The sequence below is a fragment of the Parus major genome, chromosome 11 (assembly GCF_001522545.3).
Source record: "Parus major isolate Abel chromosome 11, Parus_major1.1, whole genome shotgun sequence".
NCBI lineage: Eukaryota > Metazoa > Chordata > Aves > Passeriformes > Paridae > Parus > Parus major.
Window position 1 is genome coordinate 6,828,298 of NC_031780.1, and position 19,167 is coordinate 6,847,464.

A 19,167-nucleotide genomic window follows, 5' to 3' on the forward strand; every position below is an offset into this window, starting at 1 on the left:
TTTTAAGGGAAGAAAATTGCCTGTCATATTTGTACAGANAGACTACATGAAGCTATAGAATTTTCAGCCACCACTGAGAGCACCTTTTTAACTCAGAGAATTTTCTGTATTAGGACAGCTCTTGTCTCCCTTTTCCTCCTTTGCTCAGGAATACTTCATCTGTCTATAGTGATCTTGTGTTCTTAGTAACCTTGCAGTATGTATTTGGGGAGCTCCTTGATGTGCTTTGAAAAAGGAATCCTGGAGTTTTGTGTCAGGAAATGGCAGGCTGGCTCAAGGAGAGAAAGCATCCTCTAGTTAAGCCACACTGCTGGAATGTTTTGAAGCCAAACTTCCCTGCAGAAACACTCAAGGTTAGGTTATGGTTAGAAGAAATCTTACTCAAACGTAGCTCACACAGTGCTTCTTTCACACTCCTGCTGCTGGTGTGTCTCAGAGAAGCATGAGCTGTCTGTCTGGAGTCATCTTGGTTGTGGAATTAGGCCTTGAATGTGCATATATCTTATCTCTGTGCCTCTCCAAAGGCATGTCCTCATCCCACAAAAGGTAATCAAGGCAGTGTACTGGGTGAGGTTTACAGACACAGCTGCTGATTGTGATAATACGTTCATGTCCCAGGGCTCCTACAAATTTATTTTGAAGTAGTGGAGCTCAAGTGTTTTCTTGCTTGTCATTGCAGCATAAATACCTGACATGGAGTGTGGGAACAGAATTTCTGGATGATTTGTGTGTGTAAGGAGCACAGTAGGTTTGTGGGTGATTCTGCTGTAAAGCATTTCAGACTCTTCACGTAATGATCCAAACCATCTGGTTTGTTGTATTTGCAGTACTGGAACTTCCCAAAGAGCTGTCAGAGATGTTTGATCCAATGAGAGGTACGTTCATTCCCTGACCACAGCTTTTTTCTGTGCCCATCTATCCACAGAAAAGGGACAATTTGTTTGATTCGCTCCCTTTTGGATTATTTTGTGGATGTGGTTTTGTAAGGTGCTTGTGGTCATTGGTGGCTGCTGGCCCTCTACTAAAGAGTAGTTAGGCACTCTTAAAATTACTGGTTTCTGTATTTTTCTGTCTCCATGTTTCCAGCAACCTCTGTTAGATCTTGCCTGCAGTGCAACCAGCAAGGGCTTTCCTGTCCCCATGCCAATGCTAATCCGTGTTCAGCCTTCCCATGCTACTCCTTCAGCTTGTCAACAGTATGGGAAAGAAAAAATCCCTGCTAAGTCTTGTTTCAGCTTTAGCTGCCCGAGACTAGTCCAAGCAAATAATCTGGGGAGATAGTGTTCTCTCTTCAAAATACTTCTCAGTGGTGGTGGTGGAGGAGCTGGTAATTTTGGAGCAATAGGGGAGGGAGATGCTGTCACTTGTGTTTGGAGTTCTGACTCTGCTGAAGGAATGTCTGGGTTGCTGCCTAATGATGGGACAGACTCTGGGTTAAGGGCAGAAGAGATGAAGGAATTTTGTCTGACATAAACCTAAACTGGGAAACTTTTTATCAGTACATTTATTTCTCTCCAGTGCTGGCAGAATACTTTTAGCCCTACAGCCAGGCAGGACCAAGTACACCTCAGCACTTCAGTGGTGGTTTCAGGAGATGTACAACAGCTGTCCCTAGTTCCCTGCTCTAGCAGATGCTTTGTGAAGATGCTGCCTTTGGGTAAAAATCTCCACAGACCCAAACACAGACATGTTTCAGTCTCCAATCTGTGTGCTCTTAGCCCTGTGCTCCACAGTCAGCTTGGAGAACATCCTTCCTCCTTGCCCAGCACCTCTGCTGCAGATAGTGGATGAAGTCTTGATGATGTCTAAGTACATCTGAAGAGTTGAGATATAAACTGCTCAAAGCCCCAACCATGTAGAAGATCTAACTTACCCAAAATAACTCTGCTGTGCCACTATGTGGATGCTATTGTAAAGGAGATGTTTGCTATCTGTGGTAAAGTATGTGGTTTTATGGAGTATTCTTCCCAGTTTGGAGGGGGAAGATAAAAAATCCAGGAGCAAAGGGCAAAACAGACTCAACAGCTACAGAGGCAAAACTCAGGACTGGAAGAGAGCAGCATTGCAGAGCTCAGAGGGACAGTCCTAGCAGCATGCTCCATGCAGCCTCTCTCATCCCTGTGTGATCCCAGTAATGTTGCCCTGGCGCTGGCAGCTGCTTTAAGGCTGTGCAGTCTAAGCCACAGGAGTTGGAGTTCTCTCATAGTGTTTTGTGCTGGAATTACTTTTACTACATGGTTTTATCTCTTTTAAGCACAAGCTTCCTTCCACTGCCTGCTGCACGTGTTGTGCCTTAGCCAGAGAAGGGATAACAAGGGTGGGGAAAGTGGGGAACTACCCAGGAGCAGACCAGGAGAGCAGACTGTTTTGCTACCATGCTTGTCTCTTCCCCAGAATGTGTGAACTCTGAGCTGCTGGAAGAGCTGATGTCATCTGAAGGTGAGTCTCAGAGTCTCCTGTCATGGTGTGGCCTTACTGGGAGGAAGACCATGCTGTGTAACTTTACCCAGCTGGCAGCCTTGTGACTGCAGACTCGCCCTCATCTTTTCTGGGCTCTGGACACAGACTCAGTTCTTGCTGTCCTGCCAGTCCCTGAGAGAGGTGTGAGAGCCAGGAGTCTCTTCAGTTCTGTGAGGCTGACTGAAGCAACCTCACAGACTGTTCCTATGAGATGGCTGCGCTGCTCAGTGCCATTGGCAGCTCTCAGCTGGGGTGGAAATGCTGAGTTTTGTAACCAACCCTGGGCTTCTCTTTCCCCAGTGTTTGCTCCCTTGCTCCGCCTCTCTCCTCCACCTGGAGATCACGACTACATCTATAACCTGGATGAGAGTGAAGGTGTCTGTGACCTCTTTGATGTGCCTGTCCTCAACCTCTGACTTCTCGGTGCGGCTGTGAGCCCCACAAACACGGACTGTTTTGTAACTCTTTGGAAAGTGTCTATTTTTGGATTCCTTTTGTGCTAGAGCTCGATGGCTGAGTAATTCAGAGATGCTCTCAAATGGACTCACAACCAAGAGATGTGGACTTGCAGGCTGGGAGCCTCCCGGTAGTTTGCTTCTTCCTCCGGTGCACGTGCAACATGCACATGCAGCTTTCCCCCTGCATCTCTCCACTGGATCCTGGGCCTCACATCAAAGGGTCTGTGTTTTGAGTGTTCCCAGTTCACCTGCAAAGTTTTCCCATGTGCCTCTCTGAGCTTCCTCCAATCTGCATGCCTTGGTTTTTCCTGCACTCCCAGAGGCACTTTGCACCTCCTAGGTACCAGCTGCTACAAGGAGCCCCAAAACCATGGTCAGTTCACAAGCCCAGAGGTTGTTAGTTACATTTTTGTGTTAGTGGTTCGGATTGGGGTAGTTTTATTTCCAAAAGGCATCAAAAGGAAAAAAAATGGCACCAAAGTGTCTATTTCTTTCAGTGACTTTAGACCAAGTTAGTATGTTTTACAAAAAGCACTTTTTTTTAGCCAGCTGTGCCTCCTAGTGGGATTCAGGAGCTGAGTGTTCCCTGTAGGACCCAGGAGCCTTTCCCTGTTGGTGCATCAGCAGGAATGTTGGACCTGCTTTCACCAGTCTGCTGATGCACAACCCCAGGGGCTCCAGCTCCTTGTCCAGCAGCTGTGCTGTTTTTACAGGGCTAAAGCAGAGGTGCCAGTATGGTTTTGTTTTTAATTTGTGGTTTTGCCTGACTGAAAAGATGTTTGAAAGGATAAGACTGCTCCAGGTGGTGCCTGAAAGGTACCCTAGGGACATCAGAGCCTCCTCATATTTGCAAATAGCTGGGTTTTTCCAACCATTGCACTTGAACCTGCAACTGTCTGAAAGGTGACCAAGCAGTTACAATTTAGTAGTATTTGCTGTGACAGGTTATGTAGGTGTTGTCAAAATAGAGAGCTTTTTTTTTAACCCCTTTTTCTCTCAGGATCAGGTTTTCTGTATATTAGAATTTTCTCCCTTAGTGCCCATACCCACTCCCAGTTCCTGATCCTATGGCAGGTCTTTACTTAATGTATGCTTTCTCTGCATCATTTTTCTGCAAGATTTTCTTCATTGCTTTGTAACAGAAGGTCTGCTGTTGGGTTCTTTAGGATCATCAGCTGGTACCAGGCTGGGACCTTGTGCAGTTTAGTTGGAGTGAAAATGTCCTGATGGATTTGTGTTGTATTTTGCAAGCCCCAACTTTGGGTTTTGGTCAGATCCTGTGAGTGTCTTTAGTTTTGCACATCTTCCTGCCACCACAGTGGAAGCAGCTGTCCTGCCTTTCCTGCTCTGCAAACTGCTAAACAGAGAGCCAGGCCAGGCCATGGCTGGCTGCTGCAGAGAGGGAGCTTCCAGCCATCCACTTAAATAGCTGATGTTTAATTTCTCTGCATAGCTGCTCACTGCCTGTGACACACACAACCAGCTACAGCACCAGCACTAAGGGATGTAAAGTATGAAGAGCCTTCAGAGCTAAGAAGAGTATGTGCTTGGGACCTGTGTCCCTGGAGTGGCTCCTCAGGCCCTCTCACTCTGCGTGGGACTCCTCCACAAGGACTGTTCATTTCTGCAGTAACAAAGCACTGGCAGCCTCTTTGGGCAAAGCACGAAGAACTCGGGAGGAGCAATGGGACACTAGTTTGGCATCAGGCAGCTGCTGCTGGCAAGACAGCTGAGGTGTGAGACCCCTCTGGGGGGTGAACTTCCAGCCTGCATGCAGCCAGTCCCTGAACCTTCCCCCCTTCACCTGGAAGCTGACTGGAGTCCCTCGGTCCTGTGTGTTAACGAGGCTCCGTGGCTTTGGTGTAGCTCCAGCTCTCCATGTGCTGCTTGGCCCTCGCCCTCCTTCCCAGTGTTCATGTCCACCACCAGTTAGATGACCTCCCGAAAAGGATACCTAGAGAAAAATTTGCAGTTGCAAATGAACTTTTGATTCATATATAAAGATTTTTTTTATTTTTTTTTTTTTTTTTTTTTTTTTTTGCAAGGGAAGAAAATTGCCTGTCATATTTGTACAGAGTGTTCTCTGACGTGAATAAACAAAAACTTTCCAGAGTTTCTCACCTTGCCGCAGCCTGTGCCTCCTCTGTGCGCTAGCCCGGGGGATGGGGTTCCCTGGAAAGCGGGGTGCCGGGCCCTTTCCCAGCAGGAGGCCCTGTCCTGCTGCCGGAGGTGGGTCCTGCCACACCCGCGTCAGCTCAGGTGAGGGGGCCGGGCCTGCCCGGGGCTGGGGTGGTGGCACAAGGCCTCGGTGCGGCGGCCGGGCCCTTCGTGAGGGGAGGCGGCGGCGGCAACAACCCGGAACTGCCGGCGGTGCGGAGCCGCCGCGGGAGCCATGCCGCCGCCCAAGGACGTGGTGAAGATCGCCATCCAGATGGTGGGAGCCATCCCGCAGCTCATCGAGCTCCAGCAGGTACTGCCCGGCACTCCCGCACCCCTCCCCGGGCCCCCCACCCCAGCTCACGGCCGGCCTCCCTCTCGCAGACCAAGCCGCTCGCCTCAGTGCTCAAGGACGTCTGTGATGCGTGAGTACCGCTGCCTGCCACCGCGCCGTGACAGGTCGTGACAGCCCATGAGCGGGCTGCGGTGACCCGCTGGCTGCCGGCACCAGCCCAGCGGGGCTGTGACCGGCCGCCCGTGGCCGCAGGTGGAGCCTGCCCAACGCCGAGCGCTACGCCCTGCAGTACGCGGACGGGCGGCAGACCTACATCACCGAGTCGGTGAGACACCCCTCAGCCCCCGGCCCCGCCGCTGCGGCCCCCACCGGCTCACTGGCTCCTTTTCTCCTTACAGAACCGCAGGGACATTAAGAACGGGAGCATTTTACGGCTGACCACCTCCCCGGTACATCCCTCTGCCCCCCTGTCTCCTCCTCCGCTCTGGTGCTCCGTGCCCCTGCAGTGGGGTGCTCCGAGCACTCTGCCTCTGATTGCCTCCATGACTTGAGCTTATGATGGCTCTTCTCTGTGCCTCAGACCCAGCACAAATGACACAGGCAGGAGATATGTCTCAGCTTTCATTTTCCCTCAGCAGAGCTTGGGGGAGTTTGAAGAGAAACTAAATCATCTTGAAATGTTTTGGATGCGGGGGCCAACTCAAGTGTTCTTTGTGTCATGCCAGTTTGACCTCCATCCTCAGCTCCACCTGGTCTCTGCTCTGGTGGCTCTGTTTATTGGTCCAGCTCCTTACTGGGGCTGCTCTAGCTTGAGACTCCTTCCAAAACTTGCACTTCAGCTCTTACAGCCACCTTCAAGCTTTTCGCTGTCTTTTGATGAGTCCCTTTGGCTTGATTCTTTCCTTCCTGATAGGACCAAGAAGCAGAGCGGTTGTATATCGGGATCCAGAGCAAGAATGTGGATGTGAAGACTGACTCACTAAAAAAGCTTGCAAGCCTCTCCCAGGATGTTACCTTTGCTCAAGAGTTCATCAGCAGGAATGGCTTGAAGCAAATCTACTCTATTGTGGAGGAAGGGAATGAGTGAGTATCAGGACAGGACTTAAGCTGCAGTCCTTGACTTTTCTTCTCCCTTGTTAATGCTGAATGAGCTCCAAGTTGGGTGTTGGAGTGGACTCTTTTATTCCCTGACTTGTTGATGCCTGTACTCTGGCTGTGTCCCTGCACGCTGGCAGCCAGGGGAAGGTCCCCACAGATATGCAGTCCTGACTGCTTATGAATGTGCCCAGACTTGAACCTTCCATCCCTTCTCTGGCTGGGTTATCTGTGGCCTCATGGGGTTTGCTACCAGCAAACCTGCTGTGATCATCTTGGCCTCCAGTGCTGCTGCTCATTCCTGCCACCCTGAATGATCCCTGTGCCCTGAGGTTTTAGCTGCAAGAGATCTGCAGGTAGCTTGAGAAAACCCTGGTCGCCAAATACCACTGCCTGCTTGACTCTTTGAGGATCTGATGGTGCAGTTCCTCTGAGCTCCTGTCACACAGAGAATGTGAAATCAAGCAATGCAGCACATGTTTCTTGGAAGTAGAGGGAGGGATGTGGGGTGGTTCAACTTTCCCGAGAGCTTGTCTTCAATGATCTTTGTACCATGGTGATGGAGCTTTCCAACTACTGAACTTCTGCCTTGACTTCCTGGGGAAGTCAAGTTCGTGGAATGACTAAGCGAGAGTCTGTTTTCTTACCCAACAGTCTCTTTCCTTTCTCCTGCTCACTGCTCTCTTCTCTAGCTGTTTCTAACATGCCCACCAATGTTCAGCTGCAGAGACACCACTGTAGGATGGGAGTGGGGTGTCTGGAGCCATCCTCACTGTATTTGTTCATCTGTCCCTCCAGTGCAGGGGAGATGCTGGCTCACACCCTCAAAGCCTTCACAGAGCTGATGGAGCATGATTTTGTTTCCTGGGAAAATCTTAGTACAGTCTTCATCAAGAAGGTAAGAGTTTTCTACAATGTCCACAGTTTGTGCCTGTGGGATTCTTTGTTATCCCTGTGCTTCAGGCTTAGCCTGCCATTGACAGATGGTTTTGTGTCTCATAGATAGTGAGTTATGTCAACATGAATGCAGTGGATGCATCTATCCAGCAGCTCTCCTTGTCTATCTTGGAGAATATGGTGCCTACCAGTCGCCTCCTCTTTGAGGTGGTCAAAAAAGAAGTGACGTTGGACCGTCTTCTCACCCACCTGCAGGCGTGAGTGGAGAACCCAGAGCACCATTTGCCCCCATCCTCAGAGCTGGTGACTCTCACATCCTCCTGCTCTTCCTCCCACAGGACAAATGCCCAGCTGCAGCTGAAGGCGATGGCTCTGCTCATTGCGCTGCTGCTGAGCGCGACCGACGCCGAGCGGCGGGTGAGGGGCACCATGGCAGGGTGGTGGCATTGCAGAGTCAGGCACCACAGTGCCTCTGACACCAGGGTGCTCTGCTGAGAGCCCTCAGCTGTCAGGACTTCTTGTCTCAAATGACAGAAGAATCACAGTTGGTGGTGGCACAGTGATTGTGATGACCCAGCCCCTGGCACATCTGAGCCCTCAGGGTGGGCCCTCCTTGGGCAGCTGGGTCGTCTGCTGTGGGGTTTGTACCCTTTGGAATGGTAGGGCTGCAACAAGTGCCCAGAGATGTTTAAAGTCTATGTCCTAACTCTGCCTCTTTCTTTTTTGGTGGTGTGCTGAGCTGGGGAATATCTCACAGCCTTTTTTTTCCCTAGGACATGATGGACTACCTGAGGGAGAAGAACATCAGGCAGTTTATCCACAAAGTGAGGAGCTGGGGTTGTGCAAGGATCTGATTTGTGTTTCATTCTCTGTCCTTTCTCCCCAGACCTTGTCCCCTGAGCTCCAGCCTTTGGTGATGGTGCTTGGCTGGGTTGCCTGTGTGCCCTATACCCCATCCTTGGGAATGCCTATGGGTGCTGCTCTGCTGGCACCCACATGCCCAGGGTTGCACCCCTATCTGCCTGAAGTTTAGTGCACACAGATCTTGCCCAACCCCAAGGGGAGTTTCCCACTTCCCAACACCCCTTTGAGCAGCAGGACCTGCTGAGATTTGGGTGTTGGGTCCTGTGCTTGGACTGGAAGCAGCAGCATGGGGGAACCTTCTGTCTCCTGTAGAACATTATCCACAGCTCTGAGCCACTGGGGGATGAGATGGCCCATTATCTTTACGTGCTGCAGTCTGTCAGCCTCAACCTGTGCGAGCATCGCATGAAAATGTCCATGGATCCCTACTCACAGGTCTGGGAGTACTCTCCTTGCAAGTCTGGACCTGGTCTCTTCCACCTGTGGAAGTAGTTCACATTTGGGTGAACCCAACACATTTGGGTTTGCCTGGGGACAACCTGCTTCTGTGGGGCTCACTGGCATCCCCTCCTCTCCACTCTGCCTCCAGGAACAGCGGGATCTCCTCCACTCCCTGCGCCAAACTGCTTTTGAGTTGGAGAGCGAGGTGCCTGCTGGCACCTTCAGCACCGAACGCCGGCGATCCCTGTGTGCCAAGGAATTCCGCAAGCTGGGCTTCGTGGTGTGTTCCCCCTGCATCCCCCCAAGTCCCCAGCTGGCTCCACTACATGGCCTTGGTGGCACCTCCTGATGGCTCCCCTAAGCCTGGTGTCCCTGTTGATGGTGATGGACCATGCAGTACCTCCCTTCTGCTCCCTCAGCACTCCTGAACAGCAAGTGCTGTGGAGCTGCTGGGACTCAAAGGCACACCCCATGGATGTGTTGGGAAGACACTGCTGCTTGAAGAACAAAGCAACAGCTGCTAAGTTGCATTCTTTGTGTCCTCCTAGAATAACAGCAACCCAGCAGAGGATCTCCACCGTGCCCCACCAGGACTCCTTGCCCTGGACAACATGGTGTATTTCTCCAGGAACACCCCTAATGCCTACAGCAGGGTAGGTGCTGTGCTGTCCCAGAGAACTCCCTGGTGGAGAAGTGCTGGTGGATCTCTACCTTCTTTTCCTTTCCTTGCGATCCTGGGTCCTTGGCCACACCCAGGCAAGTGTCCTATTGTTGCTCTGTTTCAGATGGAGATGAGTCCTTCATGTGGGTAGGAGAAGCCATTTGAGGCCAGTGCCTCTGAAGGGTCCCCATAATTTTTAGGGGTTTGCTTACAGCTTGGTTTCCAAGCCTTGAGCAAACTGGGGCAGTTTGGGCAAAACCAGCAGGGCATGAGCTGTGCTCCAACCTGCAGTGCCTGTGACCAGCTCCCACACTGCCACAAGGGAAGGAGGAGGCTGGGGCTGAATTTTGTGAAGAGTGGGTGACTTGTGTTAGCGATGGCTTCACCCTTTGGTAGGACAGCTTGACTAGGAATGCAGAAGGAGTGTGGCATGTGTGACACCCACTGTTGGGGCAGCCCTCCAAGCCCATGTAACATGAGGTTGTGGCCCTCTTCTACAGTTTGTCCTTGAGAACAGCAGCCGGGAAGACAAACACGAATGTCCCTTTGCTCGAAGCAGCATCCAGCTCACCCTGATCCTCTGCGAGATCCTGCACATTGGAGAGCCGTGTACGTGTGCCCAAGCTTGTTCTCCTCCCTGCCCTGCTGCCTGGGGGACAAGCTCCCAGGATGGAGGACTGCATCCATGTGGCCACCGGGCTCTGGCATGGCTGACAGCATGGGAAGGGGATGTAGGGCTGGGAAATACCCAGGTTTCCCTGGACACTGAAATCCCCTGGAAAAATTGGGAGTCTGGTTTCATCTGTCCTTCTCACCACAGGCTCGGAGACGGCTCAGGCCTTTTACCCTATGTTCTTCGGGCAGGATCATTTCTTTGAAGAGCTATTCTGCATCTGCATCCAGTTGGTGAACAAGACATGGAAGGAGATGAGAGCAACCCAGGAGGACTTTGACAAGGTGAGGGGATGACAGGGTCCCTGGATGGGAGTACAGATTCAGGGATTTGGGGAGTGTCACCAAACTAGAGTTGATGTGCTGGGCCTGGCAGGTGATGCAGGTGGTGCGAGAGCAGATCACCAGGATCCTGTCCCTCAAGCCCACATCCCTGGAGCTATTCAAGACCAGAGTGAATGCACTGAACTACAGCGAGATCTTGAAGCTGCGGCAGACGGAGCGGCTGCACCAGGAGGAGACACTGGCTGTGCCTGTGCTGTGAGTGGGCTGTGGGCAGGGAGTGGGGCTGTGATGGGGGCCTGAGGCAGGGACAATGCTATCGGGCTGGGAGGTCAGCAAGTGCCTCTTGAAATGGCTGTGCTCCTCTTCTGCTGGCTTTCACCCCAGGGAACTGCGGGAGAAGCTGAAGCCGGAGCTTCTGGAGCTGATCCGACAGCAGCGCCTGCTGCACCTCTGCGAGGGAACCCTCTTCCGCAAGATCAGCAGCCGCCGCAGGCAGGGTGGGTGCCACAACCCTGCTGCAGGGTGGGGGGCCTGGCAGGGGGATAGAGCCTTATTCCCATGTCTGCTGCCACCAGGGAAGTCCCAATTAATCTGTGGGAATAGAATGCCAACTCCCTAGACTGCTGATATGGGCTAAACCCATGGGCTGGGAGGAATGGGGAGTGCTGATAAGGGGGCAGCTCGATCCCCCTTGGGAAGGGCATCTCTGCAAGGGGAGGCTGAGAATTTCTCATGGCTCTTCTGCTGCAGACAAGCTGTGGTTCTGCCGCCTGTCCCCTAACCACAAAGTGCTGCACTATGGGGACGTGGAGGAGGGAGTGCAGTCTCCCCCCATCGAGAGCCTGCCAGAGAAAAGTAGGTGATGGAGGGAAGAGAGGGTGGGATGGAGGGAGGGGAGCCCTCTGATAACCTCCGGGTTAGGACTGCCTTAATGTGGGAGTTGCCCCTCTGCTTGGCTGCTGCATGGCTGTCCCAGTGTCTGCTGGTATGGTGGGACTGGGAGCTGTGGGAGTTCAGGCTGGGGCAGACTGGCTTCCCAAAGGGTGCTGATTGGCTTGAGCCCCCCAGCCCAAGCTGTGGATGGCTGTGAGTCCCCACATTTGGGTTGTACTGGGTTCTGCGCATGGGGGATCTGGAAGAGGGGAAGGAGAATGGGAAGAGGGAGCTTATAGCTCTTCCACTTGCCCCAGTTCCTGTGGCAGACATGAAGATGCTGCTGGTGGGGAAGGAGTGTCCACACACAAAGAGCTCTGGGAAGCAGAACAAGGTCAGCACCTCACACCCTATCCTGTCCAACTGGGAATGGGGTTTGGGAGTGGGTGGATGGTGGCAGGTTGCAGGATTTCATGGACAGAGACCTCTTGGGTCTCCTGGAGTGCAGAGGAGGAGGCTGGGTGCAGCTCCTCCTCTGAACCCTACCAGGGCTGGGAGGAGTCCAGCTGAGAAGCCAGCTACCCCCTATGCTGTCCCTGCAGGATGTCCTGGAGCTGGCCTTCTCCATTGTGCACGATGTGGAGGAATGCTGCCTCAACTTCATTGCCCCCACCCGGTACGAGGTGAGCTCCAGGGGCCTGCTGGGGTGGCACACAGTGCCCAAGATGTCTCTGCCAGGGGACAGCAGTCAGGGAAGTGAGCTGTGTGTGTCCCTGGGCGGTGGAAGCCACAGCAGGCTGGCTGCCCAGGGCTGGTGCCAGAGATGCCCATACTCTGTTTCCCCAGTTCTGCCTCTGGACGGATGGGCTGAATGTGCTGCTGGGCAAGGAGATGACAAGTGAGCGAACACAAACAGACCTCGATGTTCTGCTGTCCATGGAGCTCAAGCTGCGGCTCCTGGACTTGGAGAACATCAGCATTCCCGACGACCCCCCTCCCATCCCAAAGCCCCCCAGCAACTTAAACTTCTGCTATGACTTTAGCCATGCAGAGCAGTGAGTTCCTCCCTGTGCCCTGTCCCCACCCTCTATACCCCTCAAAATCAAGCCCCTCCCTCCAGGCTCTGTCCCTCATCTCTGGCCCAAAGGGACAGGCCAGGTGCTGGCTGGGGGCTTGGGTGTCCCACCCTTCCTTGTCTGTGTCCTGCTCTCCTGCAAGAGCATGGGAATGAGCCACCAAGCATTAGCCTTCTGTTCAAGGCGGGTGACATGGCTGCTCTGCCCCCCTGCCACTGGGAGGTGACATGACTTATAGACAGTCAAACCCCTGTGTGGTGGCACTAATTGCCCCACACTGCAGCCAGGCTTTGGGCAGAGAGGGCAAGGATGTGGACTGGAAGATACAGGTAGCCCTGGAATAGCTGGAGGGGGAGTAACACTACAAAGGTACAAATCTGCACTGCCTCACTTTCGCCATCAGTGTAGGGCATCCTTTCTGGACAACAAAGTGGTTAGAAAAAGGATGGAACACACCTTTCCATTAAGTTTGTCAAGCAGATGTGCCTGCCCTACCAGGCCCCTCCCACACTGAAGGGTGGTTTTGCCAAGCCCTCTGCACTGTCCTGGAATGGGGGTATTTAGGGTACAAGCCATCTTTTCCCAGCACCGTTCAGCTGGGCCTGGTGTGAGGAGGAGACTCTGGTCTGCCCATCGTGCCAGTTGCGATGCCTTCCCCACCTGGGGCGGATACTTGCACACTTCAGCCATGCTGCTGCACTACTGCACCACGACAACCTACCTCCTCCGCAGCCCCACAGCCCCCAGCCCAGTGCCCTGCACCTCCTCGTGCCTGCAGCTTCTCCCAGGCGTGTTGTGCTAACAGCCACAGGTCTGCAGGGATCCACCGTGCCTCTGTCTCCTGTGTATTGGGACAATAAACACTTGTGGAGAACTCGGAGCTGTCTCCTTTCCAAAGGTTTGGGGAAGGGCTCAGACAGACTGAGGGTCAAAAGGGGCCAGAGTGGGTAAGTCTGGGATGGCAGCACTGTGGGAGTTGTGCTTGAAGATGCTGGAGGATGGCTGGCAAGATCTTGTTCCTGGTGTTGAGGTGCAGGCTTAGAGTCAAGCTCCCTATAGCTAAGACTACAGCAAAGGCCATTTCCAGCTTAGGAAGGCTGGGAACACTGTGAGTGGTCCCAGTTACATGCTGGGCAACCTTTCTGTTCCTTTGTGTTCTTACTCGCACAGTGAAGAAGTTCTTCCAAGTTCGCTCGCCCAGAAAGGGTGTGGAGCCTCCCTCACTGGAGATACTCAAAAACCGCTTCTGGGAGGACTGCTTGAGCAGGGAGCTGGGACCAAGTGACCCTTTCTAACCGCACTATTCTACGATTCTGGGAGGATCCCAGGGTAGGGCCGACCCCGCCCGGGGGCTCTGTTCCGCCCCGGTTCTGTCCCGCCCGGCCCGGGCTCTGTCCCGCCCGGGTTCTGTCCCGCCCAGCCCGGGCTCTGTCCCGCCCGGCCCGGGTTCTGTCCCGCCCAGCCGGGCTCTGTCCCGCCCGGCCCGGGTTCTGTCCCGCCCGGCCCGGGCTCTGTCCCGCCCCGGCCCGGGTTCTGTCCCGCCCGGCCCGGGCTCTGTCCCGCCCGGCCCGGGCTCTGTCCCGCCCGGCCCGGGCTCTGTCCCGCCGCTTCCGGCACGTCACGTCCGCGGGAAGCGGAGCGCGGAGCTGGCGCGGCCATGGCGGTGAGTGCGGGGCCGGGGTTGCGGGGCCCGGGAGTCCGGGGAGACGCTGACCGCCTCTGTTGGCTCCGCAGCCCAAGGGGAAGGCGGGCACCAAGGGCAAGAAGCAGATCTTCGAGGAGAACCGGGAGACGCTGCGCTTCTACCTCCGCATCATCCTGGGAGCCTCGGTGAGTGCGGCCGGGAGGGCCCGGCGGGGCGCGGGCCGGGCCGGGGCGGGAGCGGGCGGACGAGGAAAGCTGTGCCGTGCTCTCTCCACAGGCCATATACGCCGTAGTGAACCTGGTCATCTTCTACTCCGCCGCCTCCGCCTGGACGTGGGTGAGCGCCGGGCACCGTGCTTTGCCCCGGCGGGGGCACCTGGGCTGGGGCTCGTTCATGGCCCCGGGGTCGTGGCCATCGCAGCTGACAGCGGCTTCCCTGTTGCAGGTCGTGTTCTTCTTCAGCTTGGTGGTCTACGGCACCAGCTACCGGTCCATGAACTCCATGGCAAAGCCGTCTTTCACAGACGATGGCAGCCTTGCCGACGGGGGAATTGACCTGAATATGGAGCAGGGGATGGCAGAGTGAGTGTCCACACCCGCACGAGTCCAGGTGAGCAGGACCTGCTGCCTGAGCGTGCACGCAGAGCCAGGACAGTCTCCCGAGGAGAAGGCTGGACCTCAGCTCCTTCCTCAGCTTGCCCACTGTTATGGGCATGAGGGGAGCTGGAAGTTTGTAGCTGTTTTTTTCTCAGAGTGTACCTTAACTCTCCTTATTACCTGAACACTTGGCTTGGTGTGCCCCAGTCAGGAGCCACCATGTGGGTGTGTCAGCCTGGCACAGTCACTGTCCGTAGGCCTGAGCTGTATGTAGAGGTAAGAGATCATGAGTTCAGCAGGAGTTTACAATCATCTTTCAGTTAACAAACACTACTGCAGCACTCAGTGCTAGGTATTTTCTTTTTAAACCAGCACAGCAGGTAATGTGTACCAGAGCAGAAGGGCACATGCTGCCAGTTAGGCCATCCTGGTTGCAAACTGGCCATGTCTTGAAATGCTCTACACACTAAAAAATCTTGCCTCTCTTTCAGCCAGTTCCTGTCACCTCCCCAGCTATTTCTGTCCCCCATGCTTGCACGTTCATGTCCCTCTGCAGACAGCTCCGAGTCTCTGCATGTTCTTGGCACCACTGTAACTGTGTTTTCCTTGGAGAAGGAATGCCATAGTATTGCAGGAAACACAGCAGTAATTCCTGCAAAGCTCTTCTAAATAAAATAAAGAGACAGCAGTGCTGGTACAGCAGAAATACCTTCTAGATTTACATGTTTTCCAACAGTGAGCCTCAGACTAGTCACAAGAAACTGCCAGGTAGTTGTGTACACATCAAGCTTTGCTCTTTGTCTTCCCTGCATTCAGCCTCTGCCCGTTGGTCCAGCCTCTGCTGGGGATCTTCAGCGTGTGCTCAGCGAGGTGCTGGGGTCCTTGGCTCCTTCCTCACATGTTTTTGGCCATGTTTACCTCTGTCTTTCCCTTGCTGCCAGGCTTTTGAAGAAGCACATTGGGGCCTTGTTTCCAGCTGACCCCTCTGTTGCACGAGAGGTTCTCAGGCTGTCAGAGTCATATATTGATATATATAGTTTTATTAATGTAAGTCTGGGTTTTTGCCTGGTGATGTTAACAGCAGGCAGAGGGGAACCTGCTGTCTCAGCATAGGATGAGGTCTCATCTTGTGCTTGGGTTGGTGGAGTGGTACCTTTTCTGCCTGCAGCAGGAGTGCCTGATAAGTGCCCTGTGTGTGTGTGATGGTGCTGCCAGGGGAAATGACTGACAGGAGGCAGCACAGGGATCCCATCACCTGCTGTGAAAATGTGACAGGCACAGCCACAGCACTGCTGCAGTCCTGGGTGCAGATGTTCTTCCCTTGCTACTGAGGCACAGAGGTTTTTCTGCCTGAGCAATTGGGGTGGGGTTTATGACACATTAAATTGAATTAATGCTTATCTGAGTTATGGGCTGTGCAAAACACAGAGGAGGTAGGGCTCTAAAAACAAAACCTTCAGAGCTGAAGTTCCCATCCTTACCCTGTACCTCTGAATTACCTCTCTGGGGATCAGGGAACCACCCTAGGCTAGCAGGTACTTCAGAAAGCAGTGGATGTTTCCAGCCTCTTAGTTGAGCAAGCTGCAGCTGTTTAATGCTGCTCCTTTGAAGCTGCTTCTGGAACACTGGATTTCATGACATTTTTCTCATGCTGTCTGTCACTGAAATGGATGCTTTGTGTTGCTCTGGGGCTGAGGAAGGCTCATCTTCATGGTCTCTGTGAGAGTTGGGTTTGGTAGGAGCTCTGCCTTCACCCCTCTGTGGCCTCTGCTAATGCCAGAGGTCACTGAACCCTCAGTGTCTTGTGCTAGAGCTGTTGATGGCGGATTCTGCAGTGTCTTGAGTCAATGTTGTTTATGCCATAGTCTTTGTTTTCTTGTCTCTGTTCTTGGATGTGACTCAAGGGTTTTTTACTCCAGCAGATGATGATTTAACCAGAGTGAGAGTTAGCCTTTTTCTAATCCTTCATGGCACTCCCTGAGGCTTGTGTTTTAAAATTCATACCTGTTTACCTCTCCTGGGTGTCAGATCCCCCGAGGGCGGTGGTTGAGGCGTGGGCAGCTTATTCCTCTCTGTAGCTGCTCTCAGCTCTGCCTGAGGCTGGCATGGAAGAGCTGGAGTCAGATAAGCAGGAGGGGAGGAGGAGCTGTGTGTTGCTGTAGCTCAGCTTGTCCTTCAGTGACCCCAAGTGTGTCTGTCAGCCTGTGAAATGGCATGGGGAGGATTCATAGCTGCCTTCAGCACAGCCAGTCGTGAGGAGTTACACTTTATGTCATTATAGGTGTCAAATCAGCGGGTGCTGATTTGCTGATCTGTTTCAGCTGTGGGGGTGGGGGGTGGTACTGTTGCTGATTTCCAAGCCCCTGCAATTCCTCAGCTTTCTCAATGTTTTTTTCTGAGGGAGATCGTCTCTTTAATTCATCAGAGTATTTTGATGTTGTTGTTTGTTTACTGCTTTGATTCTTCTAGATAACTGTGGCAAAGCAGGGCTGCAGGGACAGTCCCTGGGTTGGGCAGGGTCGCTCCCCTGAGGCAGTGCAGACTGTGCTGGCAGAGGAGCTGCTGTGTTTGGCAGGGGTTGGAATGAAAGCTTCATGCTTTGCTTTTCTTCCCTCAGGCACCTCAAGGATGTGATCCTGCTGACAGCTATAGTCCAAGTGCTGAGCTGCTTCTCGCTCTACATCTGGTACTTCTGGCTCTTGGTAAGCCCCAGCCCCTGCTGTTTTCCATCTTGCTCTGCATTATTGCTGTCTTTCCCTGTCTTCAGGATGGAGGACGTTATTTATCCATTTCGTTTCAGTGTCCTGTTCCAGGCTCGAACTATTTTCTGATATGTTTTTTAATCTCCATGTTTAAAAATGAGGCTGCACAAGGCAAGGAAGTCCTGATCCCTCTGGGTCAACCATGCAAAAACTAGGCTGGCCTTTGTCTTTCCCTCTGGTCCCATGAAAGGGCAACAAGCAACATGAGGTAGATCAAAGCTGTCTTGGTGCACAGTCTTTCTGTGTCTGTAATAAAGTGTTTCTTCTGCTTTGGCTTTTGGAGCCATTCAGCATTGACCAAGGCTGGGATCTGCTGGACACTGTGCCTCTGGGTAGATAGAATACTACAGGCTTTCATTCCCCTTAACACACCAAACTGTTTCTGCTCCTGAAACGTTTGTCACGTGTCTTCAGCTAAAACTGCTTGTGAGGAAGGAGAAAAAAAATCTCCATTTAGTTTAAAAATCCCACATTTGCTTTGAGGACATCCCACAAAGGTACTGAAGGCAAATGTGGGAGCATGGAAAGTTTTCCCAGTTCAGTCCTTGATCTCATGTCAGTCCTCACCCACAAATTCCTCTCTAGCTGGCCTGGCAGAGGGCAGCCTATACTTGGCTGTCCCCTGGAAACCATCTGGATCGCTTTTTCCATAAATTCAAAGAAATGTGGGTGTATTTTCCAAAGGAAGGAGAGGCGGAATGTCTGGACATTTGGATCCCTCTGGGTAATTCAGACCTGATGCTGGGATTTCTGTGTATCAAGTCTGAGCACTATATACGTTCCTCAACCATGAAATGGAACCAGGCCGTTTATTTTGGACGCTCGCCACTGCCTTTGATTTCTGTGCGCCCTGAGACGCCTCTGATTCAGCTGCTTTGTCTCCCTCAGCCCAAATGCCCCTAGCACCCCCCTGCCAGTGCTGTCCCCAGCGTGACTGAGTGTGTGCCATGTGTGTCTTGCAGGCTCCGGGGCGCGCTCTCTACCTGCTGTGGGTGAACATCCTGGGGCCCTGGTTCACAGCCGAGTCCGCGCCCGCTGCTCAGGAGCCGAACGAGAAGAAGCAGCGCCGACAGGAACGCCGACAGATGAAGCGCTTCTAGCCCTGGCTGGGGATAGATCAACACCCTCTCCCATCTCCATGCTGTTATTTCATCAGGGATGCGACCAAAACCAATCCAAAACCACCGCAGTAGCTCTGTTGCCCTCTGTCACTGCTGCCAGAAAGGCTGCAAGAGACTTCCTCTGGTTGGGTCTTAGCACGGGCTGAGGCCTTGCTCCTTGGGCTGACAAGGGGGTGATGCTGGGATGTGTGTAAATATCTTTTTAAAGCAGCTCTGTATCACGTTCAGCGTTGGGGAGTGCAATGTTGGAGGAAATAGTACATTAAAGAGCAGAGTCTTAACTGACCGTGCTGGCAGTGGGTTTGTGCAGGGGAGCTGTGAAAAGTGCCAGCATGGTCTTGGAGAGCTGGACCAGAGGGGAGCAGGATCACCAGAGATAAGTGCTCTCCTCCTTTCCCAAGCTTGGTATGTGCTGCCCTGCCTGTTACAGCCTCTGCACCCTGTGGAGAAACTGCAGCTGCCCTGCAGGATCAGGAGCGAGGGGCAGCTGGGGATGCTGTGAACAGGGCTTGCAGCCAAATGCAGAGCTTTTGAGATTGAGCCTGAGCTCTCTGGAGCCACAGACTGGCCTGTGCTACCTTTGGAGGAGCCCAGTGGGATGTAAGACAAGAAGCTGTGAGGTTTGTTTGGTTTGGGGTTTTTTGTTTTGATTTTTCTTGAGAGGGTACTCCCAGGGGTGCCATGACTCCTGCAGAGCTCATGTGTTAGAGAGCAAGAACAGCTCAGGGCAGTTTTTACTTTTGCCTGCTTTGATTTACTGATGTCCATGTCCAGTATGTTTGTCACAGTCCATGACCCCTTCCAGCTCA

General features: G+C 53.2%; 2 protein-coding genes across 8 annotated transcripts; both read left to right on the forward strand.

The window, feature by feature from the left end:
* Positions 1-46: 46 nt before the first annotated feature.
* On the forward strand, positions 47-13,114 carry ELMO3 (engulfment and cell motility 3). 6 transcript variants are annotated; one of them, XM_015639621.2, is made up of 22 exons: positions 47-875; positions 2,395-2,439; positions 2,761-5,388; positions 5,460-5,500; positions 5,623-5,695; positions 5,769-5,819; positions 6,284-6,453; positions 7,264-7,363; positions 7,468-7,619; positions 7,701-7,779; positions 8,136-8,186; positions 8,539-8,661; positions 8,816-8,947; positions 9,216-9,320; positions 9,829-9,937; positions 10,149-10,285; positions 10,377-10,540; positions 10,670-10,782; positions 11,036-11,140; positions 11,476-11,552; positions 11,761-11,841; positions 12,005-13,114. In XM_015639621.2, the coding sequence occupies exons 3-22, from the start codon at positions 5,311-5,313 to the stop codon at positions 12,215-12,217; spliced, it is 2,154 nt and encodes a 717-aa protein (XP_015495107.1). In that variant the 5' UTR covers positions 47-875; positions 2,395-2,439; positions 2,761-5,310; the 3' UTR covers positions 12,218-13,114. The 6 variants fall into 6 exon arrangements, with proteins under 6 accessions (XP_015495107.1, XP_015495108.1, XP_033373098.1 ...); XM_015639622.2 differs by lacking the exon at positions 9,829-9,937 and having other exon boundaries at positions 47-2,439; positions 10,193-10,285; XM_033517207.1 differs by lacking the exon at positions 12,005-13,114 and having other exon boundaries at positions 47-2,439; positions 11,708-11,798.
* A 674-nt stretch (positions 13,115-13,788) lies between these two features.
* TMEM208 (transmembrane protein 208) lies at positions 13,789-18,644 on the forward strand. Of its 2 annotated transcripts, XM_015639697.2 has the most exons (6): positions 13,789-13,897; positions 13,969-14,064; positions 14,156-14,215; positions 14,324-14,460; positions 17,093-17,177; positions 18,200-18,644. In XM_015639697.2, the coding sequence occupies exons 1-6, from the start codon at positions 13,892-13,894 to the stop codon at positions 18,335-18,337; spliced, it is 522 nt and encodes a 173-aa protein (XP_015495183.1). In that variant the 5' UTR covers positions 13,789-13,891; the 3' UTR covers positions 18,338-18,644. The 2 variants fall into 2 exon arrangements, with proteins under 2 accessions (XP_015495183.1, XP_033373099.1); XM_033517208.1 differs by lacking the exon at positions 14,156-14,215 and having other exon boundaries at positions 13,790-13,897; positions 18,200-18,643.
* Positions 18,645-19,167: the final 523 nt, after the last annotated feature.

Excerpts from the sequence above, each read along its gene's own strand:
- ELMO3 (XM_015639621.2), top strand. The coding sequence starts at position 5,311 with ATGCCGCCGCCCAAGGACGTGGTGAAGATCGCCATCCAGATGGTGGGA. Across the intron at positions 5,501-5,622 it reads CTCAAGGACGTCTGTGATGC|GTGGAGCCTGCCCAACGCCG; the intron begins GTGAGTACCGCT and ends CCGTGGCCGCAG. Across the intron at positions 8,948-9,215 it reads TCCGCAAGCTGGGCTTCGTG|AATAACAGCAACCCAGCAGA; the intron begins GTGTGTTCCCCC and ends GTGTCCTCCTAG.
- TMEM208 (XM_015639697.2), top strand. Across the intron at positions 14,065-14,155 it reads GCATCATCCTGGGAGCCTCG|GCCATATACGCCGTAGTGAA; the intron begins GTGAGTGCGGCC and ends CTCTCTCCACAG. Across the intron at positions 14,216-14,323 it reads CCGCCTCCGCCTGGACGTGG|GTCGTGTTCTTCTTCAGCTT; the intron begins GTGAGCGCCGGG and ends TCCCTGTTGCAG.